Source organism: Mus musculus, chromosome 6 (assembly GCF_000001635.26).
Source record: "Mus musculus strain C57BL/6J chromosome 6, GRCm38.p6 C57BL/6J".
Classification (NCBI taxonomy): Eukaryota; Metazoa; Chordata; class Mammalia; order Rodentia; family Muridae; genus Mus; species Mus musculus.
In genome coordinates this window covers 90,213,882-90,238,831 of record NC_000072.6, presented here as the reverse complement: position 1 = coordinate 90,238,831, position 24,950 = coordinate 90,213,882, and the positions used below count along the sequence as shown (strand labels likewise).

At 42.0% G+C, this 24,950-nt stretch overlaps 1 protein-coding gene and 2 pseudogenes across 1 annotated transcript; 2 read left to right on the top strand and 1 right to left on the bottom strand.

Annotated features, from left to right (window-relative positions):
* On the bottom strand, nt 2,565-3,146 carry Gm4287 (predicted gene 4287; annotated as a pseudogene).
* Nucleotides 5,995-24,950, top strand: part of Gm20426 — a 102,467-nt pseudogene continuing 83,511 nt past the window's right edge.
* On the top strand, nt 14,394-15,515 carry Vmn1r53 (vomeronasal 1 receptor 53). Its single transcript, NM_053226.2, has one exon. It carries the CDS (start codon nt 14,492-14,494, stop codon nt 15,422-15,424), a length of 933 nt encoding a protein of 310 aa, NP_444456.2. The 5' UTR covers nt 14,394-14,491; the 3' UTR covers nt 15,425-15,515.

Below are 24,950 nucleotides of genomic sequence, written 5' to 3'. Positions count from 1 at the left end.
CCCACACTTTGTGTCTGTATTTCCTCCTGTGATTATTTTGTTCGCCCTTATAAAAAACACTGAAGCACCCACATTTTGGTCTTCCTTCTTCTTAGGCTTTTTATGGTCTGTGAATTGAATCTTGGGTATTCTGAACTTTTGGGCTAATAACCACTTGTCAGTGAGTACAAACTGTGTTTGTTCTTTTGTGACTGAGTTACCTCAGTTGGTATGATATTTTCAGGTTTCATCTATTTGCCTGTGAATTTCATAAAGTCATTGTTTTTAATAGTTGAGTAATATCCCATTGTGTAAGTGTGCCACATTTTCTGTATCCATTCCTCTGTTGTTCCAGATTCTGGCTATTATAAATATGGCTGCTTGAACATAATGGAGCATTTGTCATTATTACAAGTTGGGGCATTTTCTGAGCATATGCACAGACGTGGTATAGCTGGGTCCTCAGGTAGTACTATGTCCAATTTTCTGAGGAATCGCCAGTCTGATTTCAGAATGGTTGTACCAGCTTGCAATCCCACCAGCAATGAAAGAGTGTTCCTCTTCCTCCACATCCTCACCAGCATCTGCTGTCATCTGAGTTTCTGATTTTAGCTATTCTGATAGGTGTGAGATGGAATCTCAGGGATGTTTTTATTTGCATTTCCCTGATGACTAAGGATGTTGAACATTTCTTTAGGGGTTTCTCAGCCATTCGGTATTCCACAGTAGAAAATTCTTTGTTTAGCTCTGTACCCCATTTTTAATAGGATTATTTGGTTCACTGCAGTCTACCTTCTTAAGTTCTTTGTATGTATTGGATATTAGCATGCTATCAGATGTAGGATTGGTAAAGATCTTTTCCCAGTCTTTTGGTTGGAGTTTTGTCCTATTGATAGTCTCCTTTGCCTTAGAGAAGCATTGCAATTTTATGAATTCCCACTATTTTAAACATGGTACATCATGAAGAAAAAACAATCATGGTTTAATTTATTTTTCATGGAACAGGTTATAAGCACATGACGAGAAAGTTTAAGAGGCATCACCAAGTGGTGGTAGGCACACTGTAAGAGGCTGCGCAGAGGCCTGCAAAGCCCTCTTCTCACACAGTGGAAATATCATCAAGTGGTGGTAGACACACTATAAGAGACTGTGCAGGGGTCTGCAAAGCCATCTTCTCACACCGTGGAAATATTACTTCCTTCAATATTTTCATTTATGTTCAGGAAAAGATTTGACAAAGTCTACAAGCTGATACTGGGCCCCTCTTTACAATCAAATAGCAATGCCAATGAAGGAGTTTCCAAAGAAAAACTGAGATGAACAAAATACAAATAAAATCCAACACTGTGATTGAGAGTTTTCTTTTAATATGAAATGAAATATCTTGATTGTATATTTTCCAAAGTTCTTTCCAGCTACATCTCCCAAACATACAAAAGTGTGCTCCCATCTTTAAATGCAGTAAAACATGCTGGATTATAGTTTCACCCCCTTTTCTTTGAAAGCTATGTAATACTAATGGATTTAATGGTAATGCCTTCTTATCTAATAAAGAAAAACCTTCACAAGTATCAGAAACCCAGTTTTGAAATATTTGCATTATTTTTGAACTGAATCAGTTTCTTTGTTTTGTTTTGTTTTGTTTTTTTTAAAGGCAGCAGTTTGACTCCAGACTTGCTGATCAAACACATTTCTACTGAGGAAAGGGGAGGTGGGGAGGGGAGTGAATGCTGCATAGTTTCTTCATTGGCCCCAGAAGTGCTGATTTCACAAAGGGATACATCAAAGGCAAACATGTGATGGTTGTTTTATATCTTTTACTGCAATACAACAATGAAGTAAAGAGTAATCAGGTACCAATTTCCCCCAAACAAAGAAAGACTGCAAACAAGAAAATAACTCTGCCTATATGTGTACACCTTCTCAAATCATGCTAGAGGGTCTCACATTCAATAATCAAGAAATTTAAAAACAGCAGTAATTATTTTCATTTTAAGAAGAAGCACCCTTTCTACCCTTGCCACCCCACCCCCAGCACTGAACATGTAGAATGGGCTTCCTTCTGCATCAATTTCATAGTAATGTGAAGCAGCAACGATGACTGTCAATAATTTTGCATTTCTCATTACAGATCCTCCAATTTTTTCCTCTCATTTTCAAAAAGCCATTATCCAGTGTTGCCATAGAACAGACTGTAGGTTCTAGGTAGCAAAGATTCTTTCAGAAACCATTGTTAAATCAAAGAAAAGAGAAAGCAGGGCATCACACTAAATTTCTGGATCTCGTACAATAGAAAGAATGAAACCCAGGAAAAGTTGCCTACTGCTTAGAAGAATAAATACCTATAAAGGCATATGTTTAGTTGTATAGTATTTTACACTGTGTGGATATGCAGCATCTGCTAATTGAAGCAGACATGCACTCTATGTATTGCTGCCTTACACCCTGGCTCCCCACCCCTACCCCAACCTACTACTGAATACCAAATATTGTGGATATGACCCCAAGTCACCCCAGACAATTCAGTGAACAGGGTTAGTGTAACGCACTGGTGTGAGTGTGAGGTACAAAGAGCCCCTTCAGGCTTCATCAAAGTTCTGCTGTAGAAGAGAGTTAGTTGGCAGCCAGATTTTCATTCTTCTCACAAGCAAAATAGGTTTGAATCACAAGTTCTTCAGGAAATCCTAATTCTTTTAAGCATTCTAGCTTTTTTTCTCCTGAGGTGTTACTTGAATGTAGTTCATGTGCCCATTTCCAGCTTCTGCAATTCCTCCACCACCTCTACCTCCATAGCCTCCTCTGCCACCTCCTCCTCCACTTTGACCACTTGCTTCCTGAACTGGTACATTTAGCATCTGAATAAAATGCTCTTGCTGTTGGCTAATTTGCTGCAGAAACTGACGGTTCTCCCAACCTGCCTGCTGTAACAAGGCTGGAAGCAAGGGAGGATTCTTCTGTATAATTTGTCTCATCTGTTGAAAGTGAGGCTGATTCCATAAAAATTCAAGAGGGTGGCCTTCAGAAGTGGTTGTCTTTGCTGTCCTGGTTGCTGCAGCTGCAGATACTGCTGGAGACTGAGGAGTTCTGGTACTCACAGCCTGGGGAGGAGGGTCAACCACTGCCTGACTTTCTCTATCTCCAGGGATTCCCATTAGAAGATACTCCATAAATAAGGCTGCTATGAACATAGTGGAGCATGTGTCCTTCTTACCAGTTGGGGCTTCTTCTGGATATATGCCCAGGAGAGGTATTGCTGGATCCTCCGGTAGTACTATGTCCAATTTTCTGAGGAACCGCCAGACTGATTTCCAGAGTGGTTGTACAAGCCTGCAATCCCACCAACAATGGAGGAGTGTTCCTCTTTCTCCACATCCTCGCCAGCATCTGCTGTCACCTGAATTTTTGATCTTAGCCATTCTCACTGGTGTGAGGTGGAATCTCAGGGTTGTTTTGATTTGCATTTCCCTGATGATTAAGGATGTTGAACATTTTTTCAGGTGCTTCTCTGCCATTCGGTATTCCTCAGGTGAGAATTCTTTGTTCAGTTCTGAGCCCCATTTTTTAAGGGGGTTATTTGATTTTCTGAGGTCCACCTTCTTGAGTTCTTTATATATGTTGGATATTAGTCCCCTATCTGATTTAGGATAGGTAAAGATCCTTTCCCAGTCTGTTGGTGGTCTTTTTGTCTTATAGACAGTGTCTTTTGCCTTGCAGAAACTTTGGAGTTTCATTAGGTCCCATTTGTCAATTCTCGATCTTACAGCACAAGCCATTGCTGTTCTGTTCAGGAATTTTTCCCCTGTGCCCATATCTTCAAGGCTTTTCCCCACTTTCTCCTCTATAAGTTTCAGTGTCTCTGGTTTTATGTGAAGTTCCTTGATCCACTTAGATTTGACCTTAGTACAAGGAGATAAGTATGGATCGATTCGCATTCTTCTACATGATAACAACCAGTTGTGCCAGCACCAATTGTTGAAAATGCTGTCTTTCTTCCACTGGATGGTTTTGGCTCCCTTGTCGAAGATCAAGTGACCATAGGTGTGTGGGTTCATTTCTGGGTCTTCAATTCTATTCCATTGGTCCACTTGTCTGTCTCTATACCAGTACCATGCAGTTTTTATCACAATTGCTCTGTAGTAAAGCTTTAGGTCAGGCATGGTGATTCCACCAGAGGTTCTTTTATCCTTGAGAAGAGTTTTTGCTATCCTCGGTTTTTTGTTATTCCAGATGAATTTGCAAATTGCTCCTTCTAATTCGTTGAAGAATTGAGTTGGAATTTTAATGGGGATTGCATTGAATCTGTAGATTGCTTTTGGCAAGATAGCCATTTTTACAATGTTGGTCCTGCCAATCCATGAGCATGGGAGATCTTTCCATCTTCTGAGATCTTCTTTAATTTCTTTCTTCAGGGACTTGAAGTTTTTATCATACAGATCTTTCACTTCCTTCGTTAGAGTCACGCCGAGATGTACTCACTGATAAGTGGATACTAGCCCAAAACCTAGGATACCCAAGATATAAGATACAATTTCCTAAACACATGAAACTCAAGAAAAATGAAGACTGAAGTGTGGACACTATGCCCCTCCTTAGAAGTGGGAACAAAACACCCATGGAAGGAGTTACAGAAACAAAGTTTGGAGCTGAGATGAAAGGATGGACCATGTAGAGACTGCCATATCCAGGGATCCACCCCATAATCAGCATCCAAACGCTGACACCATTGCATATACTAGCAAGATTTTATCGAAAGGACCCAGATGTAGCTGTCTCTTGTGAGACTATGCCGGGGCCTAGCAAACACAGAAGTGGATGCTCACAGTCAGCTAATGGATGGATCACAGGGCTCCCAATGGAGGAGCTAGAGAAAGTACCCAAGGAGCTAAAGGGATCTTCAACCCTATAGGTGGAACAACATTATGAACTAACCAGTACCCCTGAGCTCTTGAATCTAGCTGCATATGTATCAAAAGATGGCCTAGTCGGCCATCACTGGAAAGAGAGGCCCATTGGACACGCAGACTTTGTGTGCCCCGGTTCAGGGGAACGCCAGGGCCAAAGGGGGGGAGTGGGTGGGTAGGGGAGTGGGGGTGGGTGGGTAAGGGGGACTTTTGGTATAGCATTGGAAATGTAAATGAGCGAAATACCTAATAAAAAATGGAAAAAAAAAAAAAAAAAAAAAAAGAAGATACTCCATGAGCCGCTCAGGCGCGGGGCGGCGAGGCGCAGCGGGGCGCGGTGCAGCGCAGCGGGCAGACTTTGGGAATGTGCTTGTGTCTGGGCAAACCTCAACCACCATGACTGTTCCCGACTTCTGGCCCCTGGGAGAGGAGCTATAGGGAGCCAGGGTCTTGGCTCTGGGTCACTGTGGTTCGAACCTGGTCCTGTCACTCCTCCGGATCCCGTGGAGTGTTCATATATTCCTTGCAGCTCAGTAGCAAAGCTTGCAGGAGGAAAGCAACGACCCGACCATGAGCTCCTAAGAACAGGTGCCCGAGCGCAAGGGGAAGTCTTCGCTCTCCTCCGGGTCGCCGACGTCCGCTTTGGTTCATCTTGCAGATTTGTGGGAAGAGGGGAGCACGAGTTGGAATAAGAGACATTCCAGAGCCGGTGACACGAGCCCCTTCTAAGTGATTCGCGTTGGAAATTAGAGTAATAGAGGAAAGGAAAGGCCACTCAAGTACAAATGGCACCCCTTTGTACAGTTCACTGGGACCGCAGAGAGCGGCGTGCAATAGTCTACGTGAAAAGACTTTTATTTCTTCCCACGCAATGCAACTGAAGCGTGCAAAAATGGAAAGATGGGCGCAAAATTGACCTCCTAATCCAGAGCCGGAGCCGGGAGTCTCCTGCCGGCATCCTCCAGCTCTCAGCAGAGGACTGCAACATGGGAAAAGGCACCACGACGTCTCTGCGGACACTCAGGACTCCATGTTCGCAGGCTGGCGGCAAAAAACCTCGCGAGAGGTCGCGGAAGCGCTAAGCCTGAAGTCTGTCCCCGGGGCCAGAAACGCTCGGGTCAGCCCGGAAGTAGAGTTCACTTGGTGTACACGTGGGCTGCAGAATGGCGGCTCACCGCTCCCGGCTGCTGAAGCAGGAGAATAAAGCTCATAAAGGCGGGCAGCACCAAGGCGGTGGGTCCGCACAACGGGACAGCAAAGGCCAGGTAGGACCGAAAATCCTCTGCAAGAAGCTGAAGAGGCAGCTCAGTGGAGGCATCGCGCCAGCCAGCTCCGAAAGCAAAAGAGGGAGTGGGTTCTGGCCGAGAAGAGGCAGCTGGGCAGCAAGTGAAGGAAGATGAAATTTTGTAACTTGTTTAGGAGCCCACAGCCGGGATCGGGGACTGGGAACAAAGCAGAACAGCCCCCAGGCAGGCCAAGGCGGGGCTGTTGTTAAAGCATTCCTAAGAACAGCTTGACTGTATGAAAAGGTATTCAAGGACAAATGGGGCTATATTATCTAAGCTAACACCATCTGGTTGGATTCACCCCTCAATCCAGAGACAGGCAAGGCCATCCACACCATCTGGCCAGAGCTGGCCGGAGCCTCCTGTCTCTTCATTACCTCTTGGCACCGAGTAAAGTCACATAAATCAACTGGTTGTTAGATAAGCCTCCAGCCCACAGGAACAAAGTCCTGATGCACTGTGTTCTTTCTGTTAATGTTTGAATAAGCCAATAGTGTGCCGCTATGCTGAATTCCACACCCCTAAGCCCCTTACCCCATAAAAGCCCCTGGCTTTCGAGCCTCGTGGCCGGCATCTGTTATCTCCTGTGTGGGATTCATGCCGGTCCGGAGCTCTGTATTAAACGTCCTCATGTAATTACAGCGAGTGGGTCCTCGTGTTTCTTTGGGTGCTCTCACACTCCCGAGACTAGAGTGGGTGTCCCCGAAAGGGGATCTTACACAAGGATGGGCCTCCGCATCAGGTGCTGGTGGTGCCTCTGCACAGCAGGATTTCCCTTCCGGAGGCATTTAAACTGCTTCAGAATGAAGACTTGGGAACGGTGTATTTGAGTGAACGGGGAAGCACCCAGAGTTTTATGCTTCTGTGCCCTAGCTTGAAACATCGATGGTTTTTCACATATGCAAGACCAGGGGATCTGCATACTCTGTTAGACATGGCTAAAGTCGCTGATACCATTATGTTCCTCCAGACCATTTGCTTGGAAAATTGTTTTCCAGCCTTTCATTCTGAGGTAGTGTCTATCTTTTTCTCTGAGATGAGTTTCCTGTAAGCAGCAAAATGTTGGGTCTTGTTTGTGTAGCCAGTTTGTTAGTCTATGTCTTATGAGTTTTCCTCTTAGAAATGCTTTCATTGTGTCCCATAAGTTTGGGCGTGTTGTGGCTTCATTTTCATTAAACTCCAAAAAGTCCTTAATTTCTTTCTTTCTTCCTTCCTTGACCAAGTTATCATTGAGAAGAGTGTTGTTCATTTTCCACGTGAATGTTGGCTTTCTATTATTTATTTTGTTATTGAAGATCAGCCTTAGTCCATGGTGATCTGATAGGATCCATGGGACTATTTCAATATTTTTGTATATGTTGAGGCTTGTTTTGTGACCAGTTATGTGGTCAGTTTTGGAGAAGGTACCATGGGGTGCTGAGAAGAAGGTATATCCTTTTGTTTTAGGATAAAATGTTCTGTAGATATCTGTTAAGTCCATGTGTTTAATCCCTTCTGTTAGTTTCACTGTGTCCCTGTTTAGTTTCTGTTTCCATGATCTGTCCATTAGTGAAAGTGGTGTGTTGAAGTCTCCCACTATTATTGTGTGAGGTGCAATGTGTGCTTTGAGCTTTACTAAAGTTTCTTTAATGAATGTGGCTGCCATTGTATTTGGAGCATAGATATTCAGAATTGAGAGTTCCTCTTGGAGGATTTTACCTTTGATGAGTATGAAGTGCCCCTCCTTGTCTTTTTTGATTATTTTGGGTTGGAATTCGATTTTGTTAGATATTAGAATGGCTACTCCAGCTTGTTTCTTCAGACCATTTGCTTGGAAAATTGTTTTCCAGCCTTTCATTCTGAGGTAGTGTCTATCTTTTTCTCTGAGATGAGTTTCCTGTAAGCAGCAAAATGTTGGGTCTTGTTTGTGTAGCCAGTTTGTTAGTCTATGTCTTTTTATTGGGGAGTTGAGACCATTGATATTAAGAGATATTAAGGAAAAGTAATTGTTGCTTCCTGTTATTTTTGTTGTTAAAGTTGGCATTCTGTTCTTGTGGCTGTCTTCTTTTAGGTTTGTTGAAGGATTACCTTCTTTTTTTTCTAGGGCGTGGTTCCCGTCCTTGTATTGGTTTTTTTCTGTTATTATTCTTTGAAGGGCTGGATTCGTGGAGAGATAATGGGTGAATTTGGTTTTGATGTGGAATACTTTGGTTTCTCCATCTATGGTAATTGAGAGTTTGGCTGGGTATAGTAGCCTGGGCTGGCATTTGTGTTCTCTTAGTGTCTGTATAACATCTGTCCAGGCTCTTCTGGCTTTCATATTCTCTGATGAAAAATCTGGTGTAATTCTGATAGGCTTGCCTTTATATGTTACTTGACCTTTTTCCCTTACTTCTTTTAGTATTCTGTCTTTATTTAGTGCATTTGTTGTTCTGATTATTATGTGTCGGGAGGAATTTCTTTTCTGGTCCAGTCTATTTGTAGTTCTGTAGGCTTCTTGTATGTTCATGGGCATCTCTTTCTTTAGATTTGGGAAGTTTTCTTCAATAATTTTGTTGAAGATGTTTGCTGGTCCTTTGAGTTGAAAATCTTCATTCTCATCCACTCCTATTATCCGTAGGTTTTGGTCTTCTCATTGTGTCCTGGATTTCCTGAATGTTTTTGGTTAGGATCTTTTTGCATTTTCCATTTTCTTTGATTGTTGTGCCGATGTTCTCTATGGAATCTTCTGCACCTGAGATTCTCTCTTCCATCTCTTGTATTCTGTTGCTAATGCTCGCATCTATGGTTCCAGATTTCTTTCCTAGGGTTTCTATCTCCAGCATTGCCTCACTTTGGGTTTTCTTTATTGTGTTTACTTCCCTTTTTAGGTCTTGGATGGTTTTATTCAATTCCATCACCTGTTTGGTTGTGTTTTCCTGCAATTCTTTAAGGGATTTTTTTTGTGTTTCCTCTTTAATGTCTTCTACGTGTTTAGCAGTGTTCTCCTGTATTTCTTTAAGTGAGTTATTTAAGTCCTTCTTGATGTCCTCTACCATCATCATGATATATGCTTTTAAATCCAGGTCTAGCTTTTCAGGTGTGTTGGGGTGCCCTGGATTGGGCGAAGTGGGAGTCCTGGGTTCTGATGATGGTGGCTGGTCCTGGTTTCTGTTAGTAAGATTCTTACATTTATCTTTCGCCATCTGGTAATCTCTGGAGTTAGTTGTTATAGTTGTCTCTGTTTAGAGATTGTTCCTCTGGTGATTTTGTCACTCTCTATCAGCAGACCTGGGAGACTAGCTCTCTCCTCTGAGTTTCAGTGTTTAGAGCAGTCTCTGCAGGCAAGGTCTCCTCTTTCAGGGAGGTGCACAGTTATCTGGTGTTTGGACCTCCTCCTGGCCGAAGATGAAGGCCTGAAACAGGATCTTTCCCAGAAGCTGTGTTGCTTTGGCCTGTCACAGAAGCCGTTGTTTCAGTAGTCCACACTCTCACCTGTGTAGACTACTTTCCGCAGAGTCCGGGAACCAAGGTGGCTACCACGGAACCTGAGGCAGAAGCTTCTCGGGCCGGGCGGACACCTGTGCTCTGACCAGGAATGTGGCCTGTTGTCTGGAGCCAAAAATGGCGCCGCCTCAGAGGCGCTGTGGCTCTCGCCTGTCTCAGAGACTGCTGGCCTCTGTATTCCACACTCTCACCTGTGCCAACTGCCCTCCTCGGAGTCCCGGAACCAAGCTGGCTCCTGTGGAACCTGAGGCAGAAGCCTCTCGGGCCAGGCGGACACCTGTGCTCTGACCAGGAAGGTGGCCGGTTGTCTGGAGCCGAAAATGGTACTGCCTCAGAGGCTCTGTGGCTCTTGCCTGTCCCAAGTTGTTTCTTATTTTGCTTTCGGTATCATAGTTAAGTGATTAGATGAATCTCAGAAGAGACTTTGAAAAATTGACTAAATGTAATTTTTATTATACTATGGCTAGGTATGACTCACGTGTGTGAATAAGCCTATTGCATCCAGGGGGTAGATTGTGGTTTGAATAAGCTTGGTTCAGGGAGTGTCACTATTAGGATTTGTGATCTTTTTCAATGAAGTAGTTTATTCACTTTGCTGTGGGCTTTGAGACACTCTCCCTAGCTTTGAGAAATAGTCTTTTCCTATTAACCGTTGGAACAAGATGCAGAGCTCTAACCTCCTCCTGCACTATGCCTGCCTAGATGCTGCCTTGCTTCCCTCTCAATGATAGTGGACTGAACCTCTGAGCCTTTAACTAGCCCCAATTAAATTTTTCCCTTCTAAGAGTTGCCTTGGTTATCTTGTCTGTTCATAGTAGTAGAAACCTACATATGACAGAATAAGATTTCCAAGGAAATGAACCCGCATGTTCTAAGTTGTACTGTGGATAGCCTCACAGTGTGCTGCATCTCATTCCTAGCTCATTTAGAGCTACTAGATCTCAGAGGCTATCCTTAGCCTGGGCTCTGAACCCTGGGATGTCTCAGCTAAGGAACATGGTTGACAGTTATGAAATATGAAGTCTATGGTAAACTTGGTGGTGGTTTCCCCAGGTCCTAAGAACAGGAATTGAAGACCCTTGTTTCTTGGGAGAAATAATTGCAAAGCACTCCAGTAACGGAAATACATGGATTTTGTTGCTTTCTCTAGATCTGGTCTCTTACTAGCTCACATGATTCCCAAACTTTATTTTCTCATGGTGTTAGGAGCAGATAAACAGAAATTTATTACCATTTTGTTACAAAGAGACCTTCAAAGCTACTGGTCAAGGAGGCCTGTAATCTTTTGTTTCATTGTGAGATCCATCACATCACAGGTTGTGTCAGGAACAGTTTCTCCTGAAGAACTCTTAGGTTTCTGTAACAACTGCATACATTTGTGACAAAATTCCTGTTATGTCTGAGACAATACTTCTCTGGGACTTCCTGTCCCTTCCCCTTAGGAGCACACTGTCTTCTCTGGAGTTTCTGAAGATATGTTTTGATGAATTCTAACATTTTCCCTATTGTTTCATTTCATAATTCTTTGATTTTTTGAAGATGATAGTATAATTATATGAGTTATCTGTTCTTGAATCTCCCTCAGATCTCTCCCAAATACACCCCCATGCTGTCCTTTGCTTTATTGGCCTTCTTTAATTACATAATACATATTTTTAAATGCACAACTTCAACATGCTCAGCCTGTGTAATATTACTTGTATGTGTGTTTTCCACGGTAACTTTTGGTTTTGGATACCCAATTGGTGTGCTCTCCCCTGCAGAAGATAATTCCTCCTGTTTTTAGCTTTCCTTAGTTACCTGTAGTTCTTTGTGTAGGCTGAGTAGTGGGGTTTCCTGTACCTTGGTATGTCTAATTGTTGTCCTTCTTTGGCTCAAGTTTAAGCAGCCATATCTCCTTAACCTGACCAGGAGACACAATCTCACAGCAAACTCCCTGATTGTACAGCTCTTCAGTATTTCTACCCATCTCAGTAGTGTTTTCTGAGCTTTGGCTGCAGGAGTTCTTGGTAGATGGATCCACTGAGACTGGGATCTAAAACTCTACACATTGATTAGTTGTAGTTTTCTGTGGGATAGTGGACCATGCCAGGAAATTTGGTAAGGTAAAGCAGGTCTGTTACTCTGGAAATCAAATACCCACACCTGAGACAGTAGCTTCCTCCCTTATTTCTGCCAGATTCCTGGCCTGGAACACATGCCTTCTACCCATGTCAGTCATGTAACCCAAGACAGAGTTCTCCATGCAAATCCTCGGCTGAGGATTTTGAGTACTTTGAGTCTCTGTGGGTTTAGCCAATAAGTTTTCCTTCCCAAAAATTCCTTCCCACAAAAGTATTTAATCTCTAGGGCCACCCTGAGGAGTAGGTCCACATCCATTTTCCACAATAAACAACCAATTAACAGCTTCGAAGTAAGGACTATCTCTTTCATCTACCACTGCCATGGGGAGCATGGAGAAGGCTTTTGCTTATTGAGCATTTCTGCCTAAGTTTCTCATTGAAGGCTTCTTTGTGCTTCCAGAGAACCACTGATCCTTTGCATATGAGCTAAGCTGGAGTTCCAGGCCTCAGCCTGGGGCTAGATGCTGTCCTTAGCCAGCAGGCCTCTAGTGGTCCCAGCCTCTTCACAGGCCAGTGGCCACCCAACATTTCATTCCTGACTTCTCTGTGCCGTTTTCTAGTGGTGACTAGATACCTGGGGGTCAGGGAATATCAGCTTTCACCTGCCCACATCTTAGACTGCATTTTCCTCTCTCCAGAGCAGTGTCTTAGAGCTTTCCTAAAGCCCAGGTAGCCCAGATTCAACAGTGGCAGCTCTCTGCACTGATAGGGCAAAACATGGACCCAGAGTTTTATGTAATGACCTTCTGTTGCAAAGAGAAGTGTTCTTGATTAAATATTTAGAAAATTTTAAACACTTTTATTTCCTCTTAATATACTACATTACAGTACAATATGAACTAAAAATCTATGAAATTACTTCATCTCACACCCTTGATTTTCAGTTGATAGTTCTTTACTATTTATTTTTGTTGTTGTTGTTGTTGTTTTGAGACAGGGTTTCGCTGTATAGCCCTGGATGTCCTGGAACTCACTTTGTAGACCAGGCTGGCCTAGAATTCAGAAATCTGCCTGCCTCTGCCTCTCAAGTGCTGGGACTAAAGGCATGCACCACTACGGCCCAGGTAGTTCTTTACTATTTATCTAGGAAGTTTTTAAAACAACCGTACAGGCCTCATATGTACTAAATATTCATTAGAGGAAATAATGAGTTATTCATAAAATACCCACTGCATCCCTCATGTACATTGGGCAGGCTTCTCTGAAGTCTGGAGAAGCCTCCTGCACCTAGAAGGAGATAGAAGACTCTTGTGGAGCCTATCCTTCAAGACTAGGTGACACTTTTCATTTAATCATGACCTTAGAATGGGATGGCACTAAGTCTATCATAACTGTAGTTTTATTTTCCACCCTGATTTTACATGACAAGAGAGAGAAAAGTAAGAATATGTTCACACTGATATGTGATTCTTGAAGTCTTTTCAAAATGGCATAAGATTAAAGTCATAGGTTGGGTGCACAATCACTTAGAATTCAGAGAAAGACCAGGATTTCACACTGGAAAGGGAACATGGCTCCATCATTCTACTGTTTTGGTCATTTTTGTCTTTTCTGTTTCAGACAGGCAAAGAGTGGATGAGTCATTAATGGAGCTGAATTATCTCTCCCAGGTCACCTGACAAGGTGCTGCATGAGAAAACAATCAGCTGACATGTTTATAGAGATCGTTCTGTGCCCAAAACAGTTCCATGTTTGGTGAGTATGTATAGAGCATGTCCTTTCACACTTAGGGTCCTCTGAAACAGGTACAGAACTGACTGTCCATATGTTCTAGAATAGGGCATTGGAGCCCTGAGTGCTTAAGATCACCCTCTGAGGAAATGGCAGTTGGTAGAATTAGATTCAGAGTCCAATTTGGTAATCATTTTTTCCTGGATATTTATTGAGAATATTTGACCTGGCCAGGCAGTGTTGGCACATGTTGTTTATCTACCACTGTTAAGGAAGGAAGATCTTTGGTTTAGTGGCCATTCTGGTCAACAGAGTGAGTTCTAGGACAACTAGGGCTACACAGAGAAATGCTGTTTGAGAAACATATAGTGGGGTAAGCAAAGGGGATAGAGGGAAGAGGAAAAGTGGGGTATGCAGGGAGGTAATCACACACACACAAACAGGAGAGAGAGAGAGAGAGAGAGAGAGAGAGAGAGAGAGAGAGAGAGAGAGAGAGAGAGAGAGAGAGATGGAGAATGAATATTTGGCCAGGAAGTAAGGAGCAGAATAAAGCAGACAGTGAAATAAAATGACCCTGTGCAGAGGAACCCATGGGCACATAGTCACAGTCCTCCAGGAGGAAACATTTCTAGTTTTGTGCAATCTTCTCTATTCTAATTCACTAGATATGTAAAGTTATTGGTTGTCTGACAATTAAGTGAGGTGCAGCTCTTGCCCCAGAATAAACTAAACCCATGGAGCAGGAGTGGGAATGATTCTTAGAACTCATAGAACTAGTTATTGTACAAGACAGTTTATATTTGGAGGTAGCCCGACAATGGTGCACACAATTCAGCCTTGATTGGAAAGCATTAGGACAGTGGGGACAGTTGGGACAGTGGGGACAGTGGTGCTATCTTTGAGGTGGTGTGAGCTGGACCTGATTTGGTAACATGTAAGCAGAATGGGGTGAAATCTTGTTGCCAGGTTGGTGATGGTTGGAATTTGTGAACAAGGCCATAATATGTAATGAAGAGTTTTCTCTTTTCTCCTCAGTTTGTTGCTATTTGCTTCCTACACATGTACAATGAATAAAGCCAACTTACTCCACACTGACATAAACCTGAAAATCACCTTATTCTCTGAAGTGAGTGTTGGGATCTCAGCTAACAGTATCCTTATTTTTGCCCATCTCTGCATGCTCCTTGGTGAGAACAGGCCTAAGCCCATTGATCTCTACATTGCTTTCTTCTCCCTAACCCAACTAATGCTGCTTATAACTATGGGACTCATAGCTGTGGACATGTTTATGCCTTGGGGGAGATGGGATTCTACCACATGCCAATCCCTTATCTATTTGCACAGGCTTCTGAGAGGCCTCACCCTTTCTGCTACCTGTCTGCTGAATGTCCTTTGGACCATCACACTTAGTCCTAGAAGCTCCTATTTAACAAAGTTTAAACATAAATCTCTCCAACACATCTCCTGTGCCTTTCTTTTCCTCTGTGTTCTCTATATGTCTTTTAACAGTCACCTCTTCATATCAATTATTGCTTACCCCAATTTGACCTTAGAGAATTTCATGTATGTTACTCAGTCCTGCTCACTTATACCTCTGAGTTACTTCAGAAAAAGCATGTTTTCCATACCCATGGCCATCAGGGAAGCCTTACTTATTGGTCTCATGGCCCTGTCCGGAGGGTACATGGTAGCTCACCTATGGAGGCACAAGAAGCAAGCCCAGCACCTTCACAGGACCAGCCTTTCTTCAAAAGCATCCCCAGAGCAAAGGGCCACCAGGACCATCATGCTGCTCATGAGCTTCTTTGTGGTTCTCTACATTTTAGACTTAGTTATCTTCCACTCAAGAATGAAGTTCAAGGATGGCTCAATATTGTATGGTGTTCAAATTATTGTGTCCCATAGCTATGCCACAGTCAGCCCTTTTGTGTTTATTTGCACTGAAAAGCGTATAACTAATTTTTTGAGGTCAATGTGTGGCAGAATAGTAAATATTTGATTATTCATTGATGGTTATGGACCAAGAGTATAATCCATTATGCTGTCATCAGATCTATGGTTCATTATATGGTGCAAACATTCTGCGGCTTAAATTGATAAATGAAAATGAAATTATCTTTTTTTTCTGTTAAATCTGTTTACTTTGTGTGTTGATGACAATTATACATATATAAAGTTAAACCGCATACTGTCTTAGATATCTCATGCAGTTTCTTTCTCTCAGTGTGCTTTCAAAGGAGGTTTGTGAGATAGCTCTCATTTGACCCGAGTTAGAACATAGCTTTTAAGTTCTAAAGAAGGATATATTTTTAATATCTAACAGTTTGTGTGTGTGTGTGTGTGTGTGTGTGTGTGTGAGAGAGAGAGAGAGAGAGAGAGAGAGAGAGAGAGAGAGAGAGAGAGAACACGGGTGCTCATGTTTATGGATGTCACAGGTATCAGATATTCTGGAGTTCCATCACTAGGCACTTGTGGGCCACCCAGTGTATGTGTGATGGTAAATGATCTTGAATCTTCTAAGGAGTAGTGTACTTACGTGCTGAGCTATCTCTCTGGCACATTCCATGACTACTATGTGATAGCTATGACATTTCCAATCATTCAGTTGCCTCAGTTTTTATATTTGTTAAAATACGTACAGAAACATTGATTTGAGAGCTGACTATGACATGATATAGTGAACACACACATGCAGTCAAAACTATATGCAAAGAACCATACTGTCATTTGCAATGATGCTCACATAGCCAGATTTAAAATCAACAAGGGTAGGAATCACCACTGCCTGGCAATGTTAGGATGTGGGATCAGATCATGGTCTCCCCATGCTAAAGGATGGTAGACATAGTACACCAGGAACATATTGAAAAAGTAGCCTCCAGAGAGACACAAACACAATATAAGAATGTCAGTGGGAATCACCATCACTGATCTCAAGCTGTATTATAGAGCGACTGTGATAAAAATCTGAATGATAAACTGTATAGAGGCAGGCAGGAAGATTAATGGAATAGAATTGAAGACCCAGAAATGGGCTCTCACACCTATGGTCACTTGATCTTTGAGAAAGGAGCTAAAACAATGCAGTAGAAAAAAGACAGCATTTACAAACACCAGTAATGGTTCAACTGTAGGTCTGCATGTAGAAGAATGCAAATCCATCCATGCTTTTTTTTTTTAAATTAGGTATTTATTTCATTTACATTTCAAATGCTATCCCAAAAGTCCCCCACACGCTCCCCCACCCACTCCCCCACCCACCTACTCCCACTTCTTGGCCCTGGCATTCCCCTGTACTGAGGCAGATAAATTTTGTATGACCAATGGGCCTCTCTTTCCACTGATGGCCGACTAGGCCATCTTCTGATACATATTCAGCTAGAGACACGAGCTCTGGGGAGTACTGGGTAGTTCCTATTGTTATTCCACCTATAGGGTTGCAGATCCCTCTAGCCCCTTGGTTACTTTCTCTAGCTTCTCCATTGGGGGCCCTGTGATCCATCCAATAGCTGACTGTGAGCATCCACTTCCCTGTTTGCTAGGCCCCAGCATAGTCTCACAAGAGAGAGCTATATCTGGATCTTTTCAGCAAAATCTTGCTAGTGTATGCAATTGTGTCAGCATTTGGAAGCTGATAATGGGATAGATCCCTGGATATGGCAGTCTCTAGATGGTCCATCCTTTTGTCTCAGCTCCAAACTTTGTCTCTGTAACTCCTTCCATGGGTGTTTTGTTACAATTCTAAGAAGGGGCAAAGTGTCCACACTTTGGTCTTCATTCTTCTTGAATTTCATGTGTTTAGCAAATTGTATCTTATATCTTGAGTATCCTAAGTTTCTGGGCTAATATCCACTTATCAGTGAGTACATATTGTGTGAGTTCCTTTGTGATTGTGTTACCTCAATCAGGATGATACCCTCCAGGTCCATCCATTTGCCTAGGAATTTCATAAATTCATTCTTTTTAATAGCTGAGTAGTACTCCATTGTGTAAATGTACCACATTTTCTGTATCCATTCCTCTGTTGAGGGGCATCTGGGTTCTTTCCAGCTTCTGGCTATTAAAAATAAGGCTGTTATGAACAGAGTGGAGCATGTGTCCTTCTTACCGTTTGGAACATCTTCTGGATATATGCCCAGGAGAGGTATTGTAGGATCCTCCGGTAGTACTATATCCAGTTTTCTGAGGAACCGCCAGACTGATTTCCAGAGTGGTTGTACAAGCTTGCAATCCCACCAACAATGGAGGAGTGTTCCTCTTTCTCCACATCCTCACCAGCATCTGCTGTCACCTGAATTTTTGATCTTAGCCATTGTGACTGGTGTGAGGTAGAATCTCAGGGTTGTTTTGATTTGCATTTCTCTGATGATTAAGGATGCTGAACATTTTTTCAGGTGCTTTTCAGCCATTCGGTATTCCTCAGGTGAGAATTCTTTGTTTAGCTCTGAGCCCCATTTTTTAATGGGGTTATTTGATTTTCTGGAGTCTACCTTCTTGAGTTCTTTATATATATTGGATATTAGTCCCCTATTTGATTTAGGATACGTAAAGATTCTTTCCCAGTCTTTTGGTGGCCTTTTTGTCTTATTGACGGTGTCTTTTGCTTTGCAGATGCTTTGCAGTTTCATGAGGTCCCATTTGTCAATTCTCGATCTTACAGCACAAGCCATTGCTGTTCTTTTTTTTTTTTTAATTTTTTTTATTAGGTATTTTCCTCGTTTACATTTTCAACGCTATCCCAAAAGTCCGCCATGCCCACCCCCTAATCCCCTACCCACCCACTCCCTTTTTTTGGCCCTGGAGTTCCCCTGTACTGGGGCATATAAAGTTTGCAAGTCCAATGGGCCTCTCTTTGCAGTGATGGCCGACTAGGCCATCTTTTGATACATATGCAGTTAGAGTCAAGAGCTCCGAGGTACAGGTTAGTTCATATTGTTGTTCCACCTATAGGGTTGCAGTTCCCTTTAGCTCCTTGGGTAATTTCTCTAGCTCCTCCATTGGGGGCCATGTGACCCATCCAATAGCTGACTGTGATCATCCACTTCTGTGTTTGCTAGGCCCCGGCATAGTCTCACAAGAGACAGCTATAAGACAGCTATATCTGGGTCCTTTCAGCAAAATTTTGCTAGTGTATGCAATGGTGTCAACGTTTGGAAACTGATTATGGGATGGTTCCCTGCATATGGCAATCACTAGATAGTCCATCCTTTCGTCACAGCTCCAAATTTTGTCTCTGTAACTCCTTCCATGGGTGTTTTATTCCCATTTCTAAGAAGGGGCAAAGTGTCCACACTTTGGTCTTCGTTCTTCTTGAATTTCATGCGTTTAGCAAATTGTATCTTATATCGTGGGTATCCTAAGTTTCTGGGCTAATATCCACTTATCAGTGAGTATATATTGTGTGAGTTCCTTTGTGATTGGGTTACCTCACTCAGGATGATGCCCTCCAGGTCCATCCATTTGGCTAGGAATTTCATAAATTCATTCTTTTTAATAGCTGAGTAGTATTCCATTGTGTAAATGTACCATATTTTCTGTATCCATTCCTCTGTTGAGGGGCATCTGGGTTCTTTACAGCTTCTGGCTATTATAAATAAGGCTGCTATGAACATAGTGGAGCATGTGTTCTTCTTACCGGTTGGAACATCTTCTGGATATATGTCGAGGAGAGGTATTGTGGGATCCTCCGGTAGTACTATGTCCAATTTTCTGAGGAACCGCCAGACTGATTTCCAGAGTGGTTGTACAAGCTTGCAATCCCACCACCAATGGAGGAGTGTTCCTCTTTCTCCACATCCTCGCCAGCATCTGCTGTCACCTGAATTTTTTATCTTAGCCATTCTGACTGGAGTGAAGTGGATTCTCAGGGTTGTTTTGATTTGCATTTCCCTGATGATTAAGGATGTTGAACATTTTTTCAGGTGCCTCTCAGCCATTCGGTATTCATCAGGTGAGAATTCTTTGTTCAGCTCTGAGCCCCATTTTTTAATGGAGTTATTTGATTTTCTGGAGTCCACCTTCTTGAGTTCTTTATATATATTGGATATTAGTCCCATATCTGATTTGGGATAGGTAAAGATCCTTTCCCAATCTGTTGGTGGCCTTTTTGTCTTATTGACGGTGTCTTTTACTTTGCAGAAGCTTTGCAATTTCATGAGGTCCCATTTATCGATTCTTGATCTTACAGCACAAGCCATTGCTGTTCTATTCAGGAATTTTTCCCCTGTACCCATATCATCGTGGCTTTTCCTTACTTTCTCCTCTATAAGTTTGAGTGTCTCTGGTTTTATGTGGAGTTCCTTAATCCACTTAGATTTGACCTTAGTACAAGGAGATAGGAATGGATCAATTCACATTTTTCTACATGATAACCGCCAGTTGTGTCAGCACCATTTGTTGAAAATGCTGTCTTTTTTCTACTGGATGGTTTTAGCTCCCTTGTCAAAGATCAAGTGACCATAGGTGTGTGGGTTCATCTTTGGGTCTTCAATTCTGTTCCATTGGTCCACTTGTCTGTCACTATACCAATACGATGCAGTTTTTATCACAATTGCTCTGTAGTACAGCTTTAGGTCAGGCATGGTGATTCCACAAGAGGTTCTTTTATCCTTGAGAAGCGTTTTTGCTATCCTAGGTTTTTTGTTATTCCAGATGAATCTGCCGATTGCCCTTTCTAATTCATTGAAGAATTGAGTTGGAATTTTGATGGGGATTGCATTGAATCTGTAGATTGCTTTTGGCAAGATAGCCATTTTTACAATGTTGATCCTGCCAATCCATGAGCATGGGAGATCTTTCCATCTTCTGAGATCTTCTTTAATTTCTTTCTTCAGAGACTTGAAGTTCTTATCATACAGTTCTTTCACTTCCTTAGTTAGAGTCACGCCAAGGTATTTTATATTATTTGTGATTATTTTGAAGGGTATTGTTTCCCTAATTTCTTTCTCAGCCTGTTTATCCTTTGTGTACACAAAGGCCATTGACTTGTTTGAGTTAATTTTATATCCAGCTACTTCACTGAAGCTGTTTATCAGGCTTAGGAGTTCTCTGGTGGAATTTTTAGCGTCACTTATATATACTATCATATCATCTGCAAAAAGTGATATTTTGACTTCTTCCTTTCCAATTTGTATCCCCTTGATCTCCTTTTGTTGTCTAATTGCTCTGGCTAGGACTTCAAGTACAATATTGAATAGGTAGGGCGAGAGTGGACAGCTTTGTCTAGTCCCTGATTTTAGTGGGATTGCATCCAGCTTCTCACCATTTACTTTGATGTTGGCTACTGGTTTGCTGTAGATTGCTTTTATCATGTTTAGGTATGGGCCTTGAATTCCTGATCGTTCCAAGACTTTTATCATGAATGGGTGTTGTATTTTGTCAAATGCTTTCTCAGCATCTAACGAGATGATCATGTGGTTTTTGTCTTTGAGTTTGTTTATATACTGGATTACGTTGATGGATTTCCGTATATTGAACCATCTCTGCATCCCTGGGATGAAACCTACTTGGTCAGGATGGATGATTGTTTTGATGTATTTTTGAATTCGGTTAGCAAGAACTTTATTGAGGATTTTTGCATCGATATTCATAAGGGAAATTGGTCTGAAGTTGTCTATCTGTGTTGGGTCTTTTTGTGGTTTAGGTATCATAGTAATTGTGGCTTCATAGAATGAGTTGGATAGAGTACCTTCTACTTCTATTTTGTGGAATAGTTTGTGAAGAACTGGGATTACATTTTCTTTGAAGGTCTGATAGAACTCTGCACTAAACCCATCTGGTCCTGGGCTTTTTTTTTTTTTTTTTTTTGCCTGGGAGACTATTAATGATTGCTTCTATTTCTTTAGGGGATATAGGACTGTTTAGATCATTAACCTGATCTTGATTTAGCTTTGGTACCTGGTATCTGTCTAGAAACTTGTCCATTTCATCCAGGTTTCCCAGTTTAGTTGAGTATAGCCTTTTGTAGAAGGATCTGTTGGTGTTTTGGATTTCTTCAGGATGTGTTGTTATGTTTCCCTTTTCATTTCTGATTTTGTTAATTAGGATGCTTTCCCTGTGCCCTCTAGTGAGTCTGGTTAAGGTTTTATCTATCTTGTTGATTTTCTCAAAGAACCAGCTCCTTGATTGGTTGATTCTTTGAATAGTTCTTCTTGTTTCCACTTGGTTGATTTCACCCCTGAGTTTGATTATTTCCTGCCTTCTACTCCTCTTGGGTGAATTTGCTTCCTTTTGTTCTAGAGCTTTTATGTGTGTTGTCAAGGTGCTAATGTGTGCTCTCTCTAGTTTCTTTTTGGAGGCACTCAGAGCTATGAGTTTTCCTCTTAGAAATGCTTTCATTGTGTCCCATAAGTTTGGGTATTTGTGGCTTCGTTTTCATTAAACTCCAAAAAGTCCTTAATTTCTTTCTTTCTTCCTTCCTTGACCAAGTTATCATTGAGAAGAGTGTTGTTCATTTTCCACGTGAATGCTGGCTTTCTATTATTTATTTTGTTATTGAAGATCAGCCTTAGTCCATGGTGATCTGATAGGATGCATGGGACAATTTCAATATTTTTGTATATGTTGAGGCTTGTTTTGTGACCAATTATGTGGTCAATTTTAGAGAAGGTACCATGGGATGCTGAAAAGAAGGTATATCCTTTTGTTTTAGGATAAAATATTCTGTAGATATCTGTTAAGTCCACGTGTTTCATCCCTTCTGTTAGTTTCACTGTGTCCCTGTTTAGTTTCTGTTTCCATGATCTGTCCATTGGTGAAAGTGGTATGTTGAAGTCTCCCACTATTATTGTGTGAGGTGCAATGTGTGCTTTGAGCTTTACTAAAGTTTCTTTAATGAATGTGGCTGCCCTTGTATTTGGAGCATACATATTCAGAATTGAGAGTTCCTCTTGTAGGTTTTTAACCTTTGATGAGTATGAAGTGCCCCTCCTTGTCTTTTTTGATTATTTTGGGTTGGAAATCGATTTTGTTAGATATTAGAATGGCTACTCCAGCTTGTTTCTTCAGACCATTTGCTTGGAAAATTGTTTTCCAGTCCTTCATTCTGAGGTAGTGTCTATCTTTTTCTCTGAGATGAGTTTCCTGTAAGCAGCAAAATGTTGGGTCTTGTTTGTATAGCCAGTTTGTTAGTCTATGTCTTTTTATTGGGGAGTTGAGTCCATTGATATTAAGAGATATTAAGGAAAAGTAATTGTTGCTTCCTGTTATTTCTGTTGTTAAAGTTGGCATTCTGTTCCTGTGGCTGTCTTCTTTTAGGTTTATTGAGGGATTACCTTCTTGTTTTTTCTAGGGCATGGTTCCCATCCTTGTATTGGTTTTTTTCTGTTATTATCCTTTGAAAGGCTGGATTCGTGGAGAGATAATGGGTGAATTTGGTTTCGTCATAGATTACTTTGGTTTCTTTTTTTTTTTTTTCCATTCAACATTAACCCAGAGACAGCTTTTATTATCCTACTATCAAATTGACATGGATGCTCTCTTTGAAGAACACTGATCTATGCCACAGTCTTTGTCTTTAATATATGTGAGTTATGATATGTCACCCACTTAGGCTACACAAGCCTGCCTTTCTTTTTTTTTCTTTCCGTTTTTTATTAGGTATTTAGCTCATTTACATTTCCAATGCTATACCAAAAGTCCCCCATACCCACCCACCCCCACTCCCCTACCCGCCCACTCCCCCATTTTGGCCCTGGCGTTCCCTCGTTCTGGGGCACATAAAGTTTGTGTGTCCAATGGGCCTCTCTTTCCAGTGATGGCCGACCAGGCCATCTTTTGATACATATGCAGCTAGAGTCAAGAGCTCCGGGGTACTGGTTAGTTCATAATGTTGATCCACCTATAGGGTTGTAGATCCCTTTAGCTCCTTGGCTACTTTCTCTAGCTCCTCCATTGGGAGCCCTGTGATCCATCCATTAGCTGACTGTGGGCATCCACTTCTGTGTTTGCTAGGCCCCGGCATAGTCTCACAAGAGACAGCTACATCTGGGTCCTTTCAGCAAAATCTTGCTAGTGTATGCAATGGTGTCAGCGTTTGGATGCTGAGTATGGGGTGGATCCCTGGATAGGGCAGTCTCTACATGGTCCATCCTTTCATCTCAGCTCCAAACTTTGTCTCTGTAACTCCTTCCAAGGGTGTTTTGTTCCCACTTCTAAGGAGGGGCATAGTGTCCACACTTCAGTCTTCATTTTTCTTGAGTTTCATGTGTTTAGGAAATTGTATCTTATATCTTGGGTATCCTAGGTTTTGGGCTAATATCCACTTATCAGTGAGTACATATTGTGTGAGTTCCTTTGTGAATGTGTTACCTCACTCAGGATGATGCCCTCCAGGTCCATCCATTTGGCTAGGAATTTCATAAATTCATTCTTTTTAATAGCTGAGTAGTACTCCATTGTGTAGATGTACCACATTTTCTGTATCCATTCCTCTGTTGAGGGGCATCTGGGTTCTTTCCAACTTCTGGCTATTATAAATAAGGCTGCTATGAACATAGTGGAGCATGTGTCCTTCTTACCAGTTGGGGCATCTTCTGGATATATGCCCAGGAGAGGTATTGCTGGATCCTCCGGTAGTACTATGTCCAATTTTCTGAGGAACCGCCAGACGGATTTCCAGAGTGGTTGTACAAGCCTGCAATCCCACCAACAATGGAGGAGTGTTCCTCTTTCTCCACATCCACGCCAGCATCTGCTGTCACCTGAATTTTTGATCTTAGCCATTCTGACTGGTGTGAGGTGGAATCTCAGGGTTGTTTTGATTTGCATTTCCCTGATGATTAAGCATGTTGAACATTTTTTCAAGTGCTTCTCTGCCATTCGGTATTCCTCAGGTGAGAATTCTTTGTTCAGTTCTGAGCCCAATTTTTTAATGGGGTTATTTGATTTTCTGAAGTCCACCTTCTTGAGTTCTTTATATATGTTGGATATTAGTCCCATATCTGATTTAGGATAGGTAAAGATCCTTTCCCAATCTGTTGGTGGTCTCTTTGTCTTATAGACGGTGTCTTTTGCCTTGCAGAAACTTTGGAGTTTCATTAGGTCCCATTTGTCAATTCTCGATCTTACAGCACAAGCCATTGCTGTTCTGTTCAGGAATTTTTCCCCTGTGCCCATATCTTCAAGGCTTTTCCCCACTTTCTCCTCTATAAGTTTCAGTGTCTCTGGTTTTATGTGAAGTTCTTTGATCCATTTAGATTTGACCTTAGTACAAGGAGATAAGTATGGATCGATTCGCATTCTTCTACATGATAACAACCAGTTGTGCCAGCACCAATTGTTGAAAATGCTGTCTTTCTTCCACTGGATGGTTTTAGCTCCCTTGTCGAAGATCAAGTGAACATAGGTGTGTGGGTTCATTTCTGGGTCTTCAATTCTATTCCATTGGTCTACTTGTCTGTCTCTATACCAGTACCATGCAGTTTTTACCACAATTGCTCTGTAGTACAGCTTTAGGTCAGGCATGGTGATTCCACCAGAGGTTCTTTTATCCTTGAGAAGAGTTTTTGATATCCTAGGTTTTTTGT

Coding starts and splice junctions, on each gene's coding strand:
- Vmn1r53 (NM_053226.2), top strand. CDS start 14,492: ATGAATAAAGCCAACTTACTCCACACTGACATAAACCTGAAAATCACC.